A 13,836-nucleotide genomic window follows, 5' to 3' on the forward strand; every position below is an offset into this window, starting at 1 on the left:
TGAATTTCTAAGTGAAGCCATTTATATATACATATATATATAGCATTCTCAGTCCTCGTTGGTGCATAGGCTGGGATCAGTCAACATGCCTCACTGATAAGCTGATGGGTACACTTCACAGATATTCCAGATTCATACAGTGCAATGTTTCACAACACATAACACCATGAGATCACTGTATGAATCCAAGAATTCCTACCTCGCTTGTGGTTTGCAACTTGAACAGAAGAAACTGTTGACAAAGCTAATTTGGGAGCAACTGCATAGGTTTAAAAAAATGAACAGCAAATTAGAAACAGTGAAACGTTCAAACTGTAGTTAATACCTTATTACCAACCCACTTTTTGGAGCCCTAAGTGAAGAGAATATTCATATAGTTTCTTCCTGGCAATCTGTTGCAATTAAAAGGAAGGCTTCTATTTAACTGAAAATGGTTCAACATTGTCATTAGTAATAAAGTTTAGAAGCTTACATTTTAGCGGGAAGGAGAAATAGCATTTAAATAGAGTTCAGCGAGCAAAGCTAATCCTCATCACAAAATGGATGTTAGGATCCCTGAATGTCCCACTTCACAAGTAGCTCTTGTATCGTTGGGGTAATGAGCAATCTCAATGCCTCAGTTTACCACGTTACTCTGTCTGTCGACATATGAATTAGCTAGATCATTTGTCGTTGTTGAACTGACTAGACAGCACAGAATGAAGTCACATGGCCAGTCATTCAGCAGTATTCAGAGTTACCTTGAACATGGATCCCTCTAAAAAGTGTGATTTCCTCTTAGTGTGTATTGCATTTGTGCTGTGTACTTTGTTAATGATTGGGTTGTGTTTCTCAGGAAGCCTGCTGTTTCTTTTCCAATTATTCATGATGAGTTGCTTGTGTAAATAACAACAACACAACAAAAAGATCCCCAAAACCAACATAGTGGCTAGGGGGGGTCTTTGCAGATGTTGGCAAGAAAAAATTATAATTCCACAGAACTGACCTCTGCTAGACAGCATCCCATTTACTAGTATTTCAAATTTAAGCTCTTAATTAAGCTGCGTTACATTTTAAAGCAGATTCATTTGAGTTCCTTATCCGAATCCCAAAAAGTACAATTGACTTTTCAAATGATATTTCTGAAAACTTTTGTCCCAAGACACCAAAACCATAGTAAAATATTCGAATGGGTCCATTTCAGGATTGGAACAAAGCATAATCTCATTTGGCTGAAGACTCTGTGAAGAAGTACTAAGCCTTAGGTCCTTTCTTACGTATCTGTTGCACTTCTGAATTCAGTAGGAAATACTGTGTACCGTTTCAAAGATGCTCTCAGGGAACATGCCAAGGAATAAAGCCACTAAGACTCCCCCCAGTCCTCAGAGAATTGTATTAACAGGGACTTGCATGGTCTGTATTTCTTCTTCCACATATGTACCCAGAAACTTGAAGAAATTCATTTAGAGCAGATGATTAAGGTAATTCTATTTGCTAGTAATATATGTATCTAGGACAGTCTCAATTTCATCACTGATAGTGGACTGAAAATGCAGCCCTTCCAATTTGACTCCTCAACAAATTGCTAATATATTTTGTTTTGGTTAGTAGCTATTTCCTGGTTCCTCCTTTTGCTCATTTCCTCCTCCATCTGTATTCATTAGAGTTCAAAAGGAACATCCTGTCTATAACTAAGGAAGGCAGAAGTCAGTGATGAGTGTTTTATTTTTGGAGAAAGAAGGCAAAAGAACACTGCTTTCTATTGAGATGAGCTCCTATTTATACACAAACGCATGCACATATAGGCAAGATGTCAGTGTGAATCTAACATTCCCTTGCAACCTAAGGAGTCTGTCATTCATTTTAAAAGTTCTATTTCTTCCTACATAATCCTGTCAGTTTCCTCTCTCCCACTTCCCTCTCTACTTTCCCTTTCTCTACTTCTTTCTCTCTCCTTCTACTTCTCCCCTTTCCCCTTCCTTCCTCCATCCCTCCCTCCCTTCCTTCCTTCCTTCCTTCCTTCCTTCCTTCCTTCCTTCCTTCCTTCCTTCCTTTCTTTCTCCCTGCCTTTTGATGTCAGCAGTCATAAAACAATTACTGTTCTTAGAACACACATAAACCAGGAAAAATTTAAAAGCTGGTTAAAAAAAGAAGAAGAATGTTCATTGGTAAAGGAAATAGAGGGGTGGAGGGGTAACCAAACAAAAAAATTATTAGAATGTGTATGTATGCATTATCATAGATATGTGAGAAAGAGAAGAGAGGGAAACAGAAGCAGAGAAGAGAGGCAGAGGGAGGGATGGAGAGAGAAAGAGAGAGAGAGGGGGGGGGCAGAGACAGAGAAAGAGAGAAAAAGAGAGCGCGAAAACCAAAGTTTTCCAAGTCAATATAGAGCAACAGTAAATAAAAACAGACCTGCTGGAAGTTTTAGTGTTGCATTTATCTATTTATCCTGACCCTCAAAACAATGGAAGCACCAGTGATTTACTTAAGAAAAGTCAAAAGGGAAGGAAGGAGTTTGCGATGCCCATAAATTTTTAAGCTTTATACCCATGCTGTGATGACAACTAAACTCTAGGCTTTTTTGGGGACTCTATCAATATAAATTTGTTCAAGACTGATAAATTCTGTGCTGTCTCACCCATCTCCTCCAGTCCCTCTTTACTCCAAAATTGCCCGGACAATCTTCATGTTAGAAAAAAAAGATTCAAATTATTAGTTCAAAGACAAAGCATCCATCGTAATGCTCTATTTAGTGTTACGCTGGTATGTAGGATCTCTTCCCCCAAACAGGGGATTTTTTTTATCAGCAGGAATTTTAGATGCTCCTACCTTGTTTTGGGTTAGAAACCTCAAGGGAAGAAATATTCGGCCATATCCTATTAAACTTTGGAGGAGCTGCATGCATCAGGAAAAATCAGGGCATGTTATTTTCAACTATGATGTCATTTGGGCTGAACAGAAATATATCTACATGGACAAAGACACCAAACACATGCCTGGTTTTTTTTTTTACTTGGTTGTGATGCACTTAAACAAAACATGACTTCCACACCAAACAAGAACAAGCAATTGATGACTCCTAAAACATTGAATGGACATTATTTATATAGCTACTTCTTTAACAAAGGTTTGCATTTACTTTGGAAATAAGTAGAGTGTTCTTACAGAAATAACCAAACAGGGACTTCGGCAATCCAAACTGATATAAAGCTGGAGCCTGAAGCTAGAAGATAACACTAAAGAAATCATTTCTCACTTGAAGTTTCCATTCTACTCAATTTATATTTACAGATATGGACTGGTTGCATTAGTCTTTCATGAGAGATCCTCTGTGGTATGTTTTAAGTGTGAGCCATTATCTCTGACAGGAAGTAGATCTATTTCCTGTTTTTATGCATGCAATTTCTCAGAGAAGGAGAGAAGGAATTACTGATGTCTTGCTAAAGGGTCCTCCAAACACTTCTAAGCCTTGTATTTATGGGTATATTTTCATGATTTTTTCCTTGAAATACATTTCTAAAGTTACTTATTATAAATAGGAGATAATTGAATTGAGGGCATGGCTTTATTTAATAATATCAATTCTGCTTTAGGTTGTAAAGCCTCAAATACTATACAGAAGGGAAGAAACCCTCCACGTTTAAGACTCGATGATCTGAATCTGACAGTTTTGTTAAGTGCAAAGATCAAGGCTAGTAAAGCAGTTATTTCATGATTGAATCTCATTCATTAAAGCCAGCTCAGAGACACATGTCTCGTGTATCATCCTTTGGGATCACCCAGTCCTCAGGGCAGCTGTGACTCTGTCTTGCCTCTGCGCATTACTGTGGGTGATCCTGACATCTCCTTGGTAATGTGTCCTGGAATGAGTTTTAGTACTGCTAGTTAAAATTTCATAGATCTCCTTTTTGTCTCCCTGATTAGATTAGATCTCTTCAAAGATGGACAAAGCCTTTGAGAGACCTTCGGTAAGTATCTAATAATTGAGGAATTGATATCAAGTGGCTGGGCTACTGTAAACAGGTATTATCAGATTGCTTCCTCCATCATTAGATTATAGCAAATAACATTCTTGCAAGACATGGAACTTTCCTATTCCTCTGGCTAACTTGTTGGGAAACCTAGTCTCACAGACCCACTGGTGCCACAGCTCCGTCCTCCTCTGGTTCCACACAAAGGAAACCTTTGTATTACAATAGCTATCAAAATTTATGACCAGAAAAACAATGTCATATTTTTCTGCATTTCTATCTGGGCTTTGTTCAATAATCAAATACTTGGCAACATGTATGCCAGACAGACTGGAGATTCAGAGGTTGCAGACTTCCATTTCACCATGCTGATCCTGGGTAGGTACTGAATTAGGGGAATAAGTCTGAATGCCTTTGATGATAGGCTTTGGGAAGCTGTACATTTACATTTTGAGAGAGTTGTGCCAAAATAGTTCATTTAAAATATTTTATTTAACTAGTATTATTTTAGTTACTTATATTGTTAGCACCAAATTTAGTATTAGTTTCGTGAGAGGCAAACAAAGGCCATAAATAGGGGAAGTGTTGATAACTGTAATGCTTAGTATTTAATGGCTGTGCTTTGGTGAAATAAACACAGCCATCTAATTCATTATTCTCTTAATAGATTTTTATTAAGAAGTTTAAGAAATTCTTCAGGCATAATAGTGCATGCCTATAATCTGAGAACCTGGGAGCTAAAGACTTGAAAGTTTCTATGAGATAAATCCAAGCCTAGCTACACAGTCAACCCTAAGCCAGCTGCAGGTTATGACGTGAAAGTCTGTCCTAAAGAATGACAGAAATGTAAGCAATTTTATAACAGTTCATAAGTACATTTTAGCAACTCATTTCATGAATTAAATTTTATTCCCTATTTGAATATATTAGATGTCTATTTTAGTTTAGGTAAATCTTTTCTTTGTTTTTGTGATTTATTTTTTGTTCTGGGAATTTGAGGTTACAGTTTATTGGTCTTTCTTGAACTTAGTATCAATAATTTACCTGACCTGTATGGGATTCACAAGGTGGACAGTCATTATTATCTGTTCCCTGACTATAATTCTGCATAGAATATCATTTATCTCCCCCATATTATGTACTAAGATAGCTTCTTGGGCAATGGAAATAATTGTTGTTGCCTGAAAATATAATTAGAAGTCTTTTTCCCCTAATAGCTGTTGTTATGTAGGGTTGCTAGCCTTCCTGAACGATGGACAACTCCTTATACCAATCATCCAATAGGGTAAATAGTATATGTTATGTGTCCTTTTCAGGGAGTAAAAACATCCTGAGAAATGGGTATTAACATCCGTGGCTTTCAAACTCAAATATCTGGTTACTGTCTATTCATATGTGCTTATATATTTGGTCAAACACAAGATTTTTTTAAAAAAATTGATATTACATCTTAAATTTTAAAAGAATACCTTGTTTTATAATTTCAAGGCCAACTTAGAAAACAATAAAAATTATCATATTATTCTCTTATTCTTTTGCTTCTTTTAATAACCTGGCATTAAGTTAAAGATTAAATAAGTAATAACAAATACTTAATTCCCTGAAGTGAATTAGGCTCATTGGAAAGGGTACAGATAGCATAATTGAGATGCATTCCATCTTATCAAATCCAAATGTAATGAAGCCTCTGAGAATTCTTAGCCATTGGACTACTTGTTACAAATAGATAAACAGTGCAGACAGCACAGTCTTGCAGTACGCCAGAAGAACTTGTGCTGTATTGGGAAAACCGCTGCAAATTTATTGATTTCATTTTATTCTCCAATCAGCTAGGAGAATCTCTAGATCTCAGAATGGTGCTTCATTACGAGGCAAATGGCCCTGAGAGTCATACGAGGAATTCTGGTCTCAGCTGTACCACTTAACAGCTATCTGGCTCTTAATTTGCCAGAATTCCATTTTCCTTATACTTAAGACAAAGATGCTGGACAAGTGGACTCCAAGATTTCTTTCAGCTGACAAGTCTGTCACTCCAGAGGTTCCCTTGTGGTTTAACATGATCATACTGAAGTTTATGGAAGGAGGAAGCCTAATAGGATAACACATTTGCTCTTTAGAGCTCCCTCCGTGAGAGGATAGGACTGCTGTATGCTTTGGTTGTGGACCTTTTCACTGTCAGAGGAACTCCTTCATCAGAGCTTAGGAAGCACTGTGGGAAAGAGATCACCATTTGCAGATGGTCAAACACTTAGTCATAAACTTCAGTGGCACTGGGTCATACGGGACAATAGACTGATGTCTCACTATGCTACCTCCTTAACTGGACTTCACAGATGCCTATGTACATGATAAGGAGAACATAACATACATAGCACAAAAGGCATCTTTAAAGATAAGTGATGTGTTAATATCTGAAATATACATAGGTTACAATTACCCTATTGTTATTTTAGATTTCAAATTACCTATTAGGAGCCTAGAAAATAGCTATTAAGGGGAAACTTATATAAAATATGGTACACATAAGCAGACCTCAAATTCTACCACTTTATAAGTTCTTAATTTCTCTAAGTCTAAGTTTTCTTATTGGTAAAATGGCAAAAATGGCAAAAATGGCGTTGCATGTCCAGTAGCTATTAGTATGGAAATAGAGATCAATAATTAATAATTAGTATAAATGTTCTTCCAGACAGACTCAGAGTATGGAGAAGAATGCGCTCCCCTATTCTTTTTTGCCTTCATTTTTCCCAAAGCAAGTTATTCTGATCCGTATAAGGCTCATGAACATGTAGCTTGCTCTAGAGAATAATCTGCATCTAGATGGTGTCAATGAACTCTTCTGCTCAGAATGACAAGTTATCTCCCAAATTCTGATAAATATTAGATTTCAACCTTTCACAATATAAGGATGGTAATATCCACATTTTTGTTTGGAAACTCATTAGCTTAGCAAATGATTCAGATATGTTGATTTTCTGGATTCTTTTTGTTAACAAAATCCTTGTGAGAAATTCTAAAACAATTTGGTTGTAACACTTGAAATCCATTTTCATGAATTAGAAAAATTGAGATTCATGGTATAAAAATGAGAATCAGGAAGAACATTTGTTTCTCTCTTTTGTTTCCCAAGGAAAAGTATCTGCATTGTAAATTGAAAAAAACATGTTAGAATTGCTAAAGCTGACCATCTAGTCCCTACACCTTAGTGAATCAAGCTGAAAAGCAATCTTGAAGCAGAAACTAAAGACTGTTGATTGATATAATCAAGTTTTGAAGGTAAGATTGCCATAAAATATTCTATCATGTGATATTCACTAAGCAGAAAAGGAAAGTGAGATTCATTTGTAAACAGTCTTTAAGGCCTGGATAAACTGACCATTCTTTCCAATCAAGGAGCAAATGTACTGACTTTTTTCTAGAATATTCGTCATATACTATCTCATACTATGGTGCTCTAAACAATTGGGATGCTACTGTTAAGGGCATGGTAGAAGGTTTAAGGTAAGAGTTGGAAACTAGTCATTATTTGATTCATGTGTAAGGTAAATTAGATGAGTTGTTCTTCCAATATATTAATAGCACTAATGTTAATATAATCTTTTGGTTCAGAAACACCACCATAATATAAGCTGTTACAGGAAAGATGCTGGTGAACCTTCATTAAGCACACGTCCAAGGGAATATGAAGGGTAAATTGGTTGGGAATAATACCACAGGGTCATTCTGTATTTATATAATCATTGCTAGTGTTCCATGGGAAATCTTCAAAAGGCACTATGGATGTCCTTTGAAAGTGTCTATAGAAGATCTCAAAGCTCTTAAGGAGAAATTCTCTTGAATGTAATCTTGCTTACTTCTGAGACACATAGCAGACACATAGCATCATCAAGCTTATGGGAGGAGAGATAAATTTAATGTCATAGGAGGAGGTCTCTCCTTGGGATGACACAGTTACCTGCATTTTACTGTAAAATGATAAAAAGATTGGTTTATTCTCAAGGAGTATGTGTAAGCATCTTACATAATTTGCATAGCTCACATACATCTATAGTAGCCCAGAATTTATATATTCACATTCTGCTAAGTCTATTGGGAAGCTGTATGTAGAGGAACCACATGCTTTATTGGGGCAAAGGTTTGTGATCCTCTGTCCTCATTTACCATGCTTGTATGTTCTGCTAACAGCACAGTGAAGTGCCAGCAAAATAATTCCATTTTTCTCCAAAATCTGTGGCTCTCTGTACAGAAATGGGTCAAGTCAGTAATCAAGGGATTTCTTAACTACATAGAAAGAGTCTTGGCAGGAGTCAATAAATCCAGATTTTTTTCTTTATATAATCTCTTCCACTTCATTTAATGCTATGAAGTCAGATAGGCAGTCCTGCTCATAGTACTTTGGAAAGGTTACTTGGCCACTCTGAGCTGACTCAGATTTACCATTTGTAAAACAGAACTCAATAGAAACTTGGGGAACATGTCCCTATAATTCAAACCATATACTTCTGCATAACTTTTCCCAGGAGGTAGAATGGTCAGTTGGTTGGCTTCCCATTGGCACCCCAAGAAGACTTGTAATCCAAGAAGTCATTAATTGGCACATTCTTAAAGGATTCACAGTAATCTGTTTGAGGGTTCATTATAGGAAACTTGACACATCTTCTATCTAAAAAACATCCTATCCTGCAAAGACAACTAGCAAAGGTAGAGATTTTAGCTCACACTTAAAAAGTGGATTGACATTTCAAAATTGACTAGGCAAAGGTCAAAACATAAAAGAGTCAATGGTTCAAGATGGGCAATTGTTGTCAATAAAGATTGGTACCTCTCAAATTCTTCTTCTTGTAACTGGGGGATTCTTAGCCTCTCACTGGAATATTTGATGTTTTTTTGGGATTAAAAAGGCAGCCATGTCCTAATGTTCATTCAATTTTAGGATAACAACAAAGGTTTCATGAATATGAAATGCTAGTTACACAAATATGAAATGGATCTGTGATGAGGATACTGGGTACACGATAAAACAGTCCCAAAAGGCATTACACCCGAGACCTTAGCTTTCTTTCTAGAACATCAGCAAACAGTTCAAAATTAATGTAGCACACCATGCAATTTGCCATGTTGCTACACTAGCCTGATAATTTTTCCCTCATTATATAAAATCTAATTAGTTAAAGGGCAATTCAATGGAACTTTTATTTGGGGGATTTAGAAGTATTAAAACAAAGGGGAAAATCAAACAGACACTGCAGCTCTCTGAATAGAGTGAACATGATTATTAATAACCCTTGGGTGGGTAAATGATTAACCTTGTTATTTTTCCTTCTCACCATTCAAATTTCTACAACAAATCAGTACTTCACAAAAATATTTGGATGCTGTATGGAAAACAACATTTACAAGGTCTCCAACTGGCATCAAATGTTCTCAAGTATGAAAACATTTCTGGGCTTTCTCAACAGGCTGATGGATCACTGCAGGTAGCATTTCCCTTGTTTAATAGTCCTGCCAATTAAATCAAATTAGAGATGAATTCTTAACTCTGTGATGAAGGCAATGCTCATTATAAGAGAAAACAGGAGAATGAGATATTTCCCTTAAGTAAATTGTTGTTTCAAATTTAATAAATGGGCCGTGGGGGAGGGGATGTCAAACAGCTCCATCATTGTTATATGCATTGTGCAGCTATTGTTTCAGCCAAATGAAAGTTATTTAGGAAAAATAATAGATAGGGTTGCAGGCCATCTACATCACTATTTTTCTTTTATGTATTTTTGTGTTTATTTAAAAATTCCAAGTATTTTTAAAATAAACTTTCTTGATGTCATATTTCATCCTCTGGAGGATTTACCTTTCACATTTGACTCATTTATCATCTGTCTTTGTAAGAAATAATAACACCCCCACAAAGCTATTAAACATTAGGACAGTTCTTGTCAGCCTAATTATACTCTGTATAATACATCGTTTAACACGATTAGTGTAACTTTTTGTGTGGCCGTACTGAGAATTAGGTAATATACATTAGAAGATAATGATTAAGTTTTCACAATAAACAATAAACACCCATAATAAACCATTTATTAATTTAGATCATCAGCATCAACAAATGTTCACTTGACTAAAATTTTGAATTATGTCCATATGAATAGTTATCATATGAAGTTAAATAGAAACAATGGTCACAAAGCTCAAATGACTACAGATTTATTTTGGGATCCATTAATTGCTGGCAATATCATTAGTAATTTTTTTTAGCCATGGGTCAAAGCACATCAAAATGACTGATGTGCCCTTGAGGTGCTTGAGGAACCTATTTCCTAGTAGACAGACAGCAGCAGGTACAAATGGCCTTGATGGGAAATTTGTTTTAAAAATATGTTTAGCAGATGATCAGAAAGGATAGCTATTCTGTCCATGTGTTTGATTCTTAATGCTGATGCTGACAATATGAAATCTATACTGAAGTCTATTAGAGCTCAATCCCCCAGCCATTGTAAAATATAGCATATGTATGTAAACTTATGGTTATGTACATCAATAGCTCACATCGATAATATACATCATTTATTTTCCACGAAAAATACTTTGATGATCAGAGCCTCATGGGTGCTTCATTTGTTACAACAGGATCTTCCTAGACAGTGAATGGAATTGTATACATTGATTGCTTCTTTGGCGTGAAAAGAGAAGCCCTGGAAAATGCCCAGACATAGCTAAATATCCAAGCAGCTTCCTCCTCTCTACTTTGTACTTTGAAAACATTTGCCCATCCCCTCTGTACCTTCTAGGCCTGGCAATGAATCATTGTCATGTGAATTCTCTCCCTGTGGAGAAGAAAGGAATTCACCAGTGCACACAGCAAGTACTGTGTAGGGCCACAAAGAAGGAACTTGCTAATGCTATTAAAGACACCTGGAAGATAATATGGTGTTTTATGGTGTTATGATAAATCTCTTTACCTTAAAAGCCAGGGAACAGGCAAGCTATTCTTGTGTGATACAGGATGATCCCTGAATGCTTTTCCATCTTGCTTATTAGAAATTAAACAAAACAAAACAACCCACCCATTGTGCTCTAAGATGAATAGCCAGAGGTGTCCGGGCTATGGACTATCATTTTGAGTTATAAAGTTTTGTCACAGATTATTAGCCGTAAAATTTTCTCAGGTTCCCAATAATAAAGATTATTCCATCTTCCAAAGGAACGGTATAACATCCTTTCAGGTCACCGCTGATTTCAAAATTTAACTGTGCAAAACAAAACTGGAATTTCCTGATTCTGTGTGTAAAAGGTCAACATCTGCTGATGCTCAAAGATGGGGGATGGGGTGGAGGCGGCCAGATGAGATGTGGAGTGAGCAGGTACGGTCAGAGGTCCATGCAACACACAACTGGCTCTCAGAACAAAAACACATCCCGGCACCAAAGAACTACTTTTCCACTCATCCATTTCTGAAACTCTGGGCACACCAGATCACGAGAGCCCTTCTGGTTCCCTCTGCTTTAACGTTCTTCAAGAATAGCTGTCAAGGCCTGAAAGGAGCACTTGGAGCTACATACCTGGGCAAATGCCAAGCACCATGGCAGGAACATTAGAGCTGAACATCCTCATTGGCATGGCAGCCCCAAGACCGCTTTTGTAAGATCACAAAGACAGTGCTACTAGTGTAGGTTTGTGTCAAAGTGGTTGTAAATGCTGCTTCTGATTACAGAGCAACTGATTTTCATGGCATTCCACATGTCTAGTGCTTAACAAATAAGTGTCTGGGTCTACTCACAAGTTTAAGTAAACTGGGCTGATTTATCAGTTAGAAGAGCTGGCCTTGCATGTATAAGAAGTGGCAAGTTTCCTATCCAAATTGTCAGAGTATTGCTTTTAGAAAAGTGTTGGGTTTGGCCATGCTTCATCTGCTGTTATTTACACTGTAAACATTCTCCCTGGCACAATTCTTAGGACACAAGCCTTTGATGAGTGACCATCATAGGGACCAGTGTTCTTTTCGTTTACAGTCCATAGTTGAGGTTTCTTTAGTATTTTATTTCTAAATCAGTGACTGAGCAGTGGCTCTAAGGTTTTTACCCTTGGTCATCAAGGGCATGCTGTAAAAAAAAAAAAAACTGTAAGAAATTATGCTCTGATATGGTATAGTGTACATTCGTAATGAATATTTCCAGCCTTGGGTGGGGATGCACTAATTCAGACAGAAAGAAGAGCTGCAACCTGACCCTCTTGTGGCCATGCTCAAAGCAGTGATGTTGGAAAGCATTGTCCTGAACATACTTAGGACATTCATAGGCACTCATTCTCTTCTTCTCCCAGTTACATTTGACATTTATACTTGGTCCTAAAAAGAGAGTGCAATCTGTTGTTGGTCACTAAGTATGACAAAGGACTGTATATAAGACAAGATGTATTTATCTAAGCAATTGCTTCTCCATTCAGGTCTCTGCTCAGGTGGCCTTCATGAATCCAAAGTCATTAGGAAAGTAGGCATTGCACATCTACAGAAGAGCTGTGCACGAGCCACTGTTTCGTCTGTGTTCTCCATGCACCAGTACCTAAAACCAGCAGGAAACTTAAATCCCAATAGATAATGCTCTATTGCATCAGAAATGGACATGAGAAAAGAGCTCTGAGGAGCCGAACAACAAAGCAAAGCTAGCCTTGGTTTGGGTTGGTGATTATTTTACTTACTACCAATACTGGAAATGCTGGGGATGCCTGCAGAGGAAACAAAACAGAACAATAAAGAACAGTTAGCTATATGCTATGTGACATCTTTAACTTACTGTAAGTCTTAGAAAATGCGTCACTTGGTGACTCCAATTATTAGAAATTAGTATAAAAACTTTCTATAAAATATGCATATATGTATGTATACACACACTGAAATCTTTTGCATTTATTCTTGAGTTTTTAAGTTCATCAGAATTGAAAAGTTACTGTTTACTTTTAATCACTGGAGCAAGGGTACCTAGTGACATCAAACATTTTGTGCGTATTCATGATTATTGGATTAATTCCATATGGCTCCAAGCAGTATTAAGCTAGGTTTTTGATCTGACCACAAAATATACACCTTGGACACCTGTGCAAATGCATTTGCATGTGCAGTAGGTCTCTTTAAATCTGTTACGAGGTACATGATTTAGCTGCTGAAAAATTATTTGACAGTTTATTTGATTAATTTCACATAGTCATCCTTTTTATTCCTCCTTTACTTGTCAGATATGTGGATTAAACTCTGTAATGAAAACTTAATTGAGCAGAATAATTCAAGAATACATTATATCGTTCATATTGATCATGGCCTTCACTGATTATTCAGCTTTTCTTTGATTTACAAGTCATGCTAAGCTGGTGAAACTATTTTAGTGGTTTGGCTTGATGTCTTAGAAATGTGGACACACATGTAGTCTGCATCCACATTATGCCTCCTACCAAACGTGTAGTACTTTTACCAGGTGCAGAGTCTCATCAGCCAGACATGGAATTCAAAGGATGGCTCTGACTCCTAAATTCTTACCAACTTTTGATCTTGGGCATGTTCCCTATAATCTCAATGCTCACTTACTTTCCTATCTCTCTGTTTGTGATAAACATTATATATATATATATATATATATATATATATATATATATATATGTGTGTGTGTGTGTGTGTGTGTGTGTGTGTGTGTGTGTGTGTGTGTGTGTATGGAAAGCATGTAGACCATCATTTCATATGTAGTCTTTTTGAAATAGTTGCTCTTACTGTCTTAGCTTGCTCATGAAGCAGCTCTGTGGTAGATATTGCTGATTACATATCAGAGGTTTACCTCTTGAAAAACAGTTTATGGTTTCTGCATGGGTGCAAATGAGATGTAGTTGCATCTAGATGTAG

General features: G+C 36.7%; 1 protein-coding gene across 6 annotated transcripts in view; it reads right to left on the reverse strand.

Annotated features, from left to right (window-relative positions):
* Nucleotides 1-13,836, reverse strand: part of Ntng1 (netrin G1) — a 317,901-nt gene that overhangs the window by 57,073 nt on the left and 246,992 nt on the right. For 3 of the 6 annotated variants that reach the window (XM_038311558.1, XM_038311555.1, XM_038311553.1), the window contains exon 4: nt 12,648-12,674. In XM_038311558.1, coding sequence (XP_038167486.1) covers nt 12,648-12,674 — 27 coding nt within the window. Of the gene's footprint in view, nt 1-199; nt 260-2,811; nt 2,878-12,647; nt 12,675-13,836 lie in introns of all 6 variants that reach the window. The other 3 variants (XM_038311557.1, XM_038311554.1, XM_038311556.1) reach the window with 2 other exon arrangements.

This window comes from Arvicola amphibius, chromosome 14, assembly GCF_903992535.2.
Source record: "Arvicola amphibius chromosome 14, mArvAmp1.2, whole genome shotgun sequence".
NCBI classification, from domain to species: Eukaryota; Metazoa; Chordata; class Mammalia; order Rodentia; family Cricetidae; genus Arvicola; species Arvicola amphibius.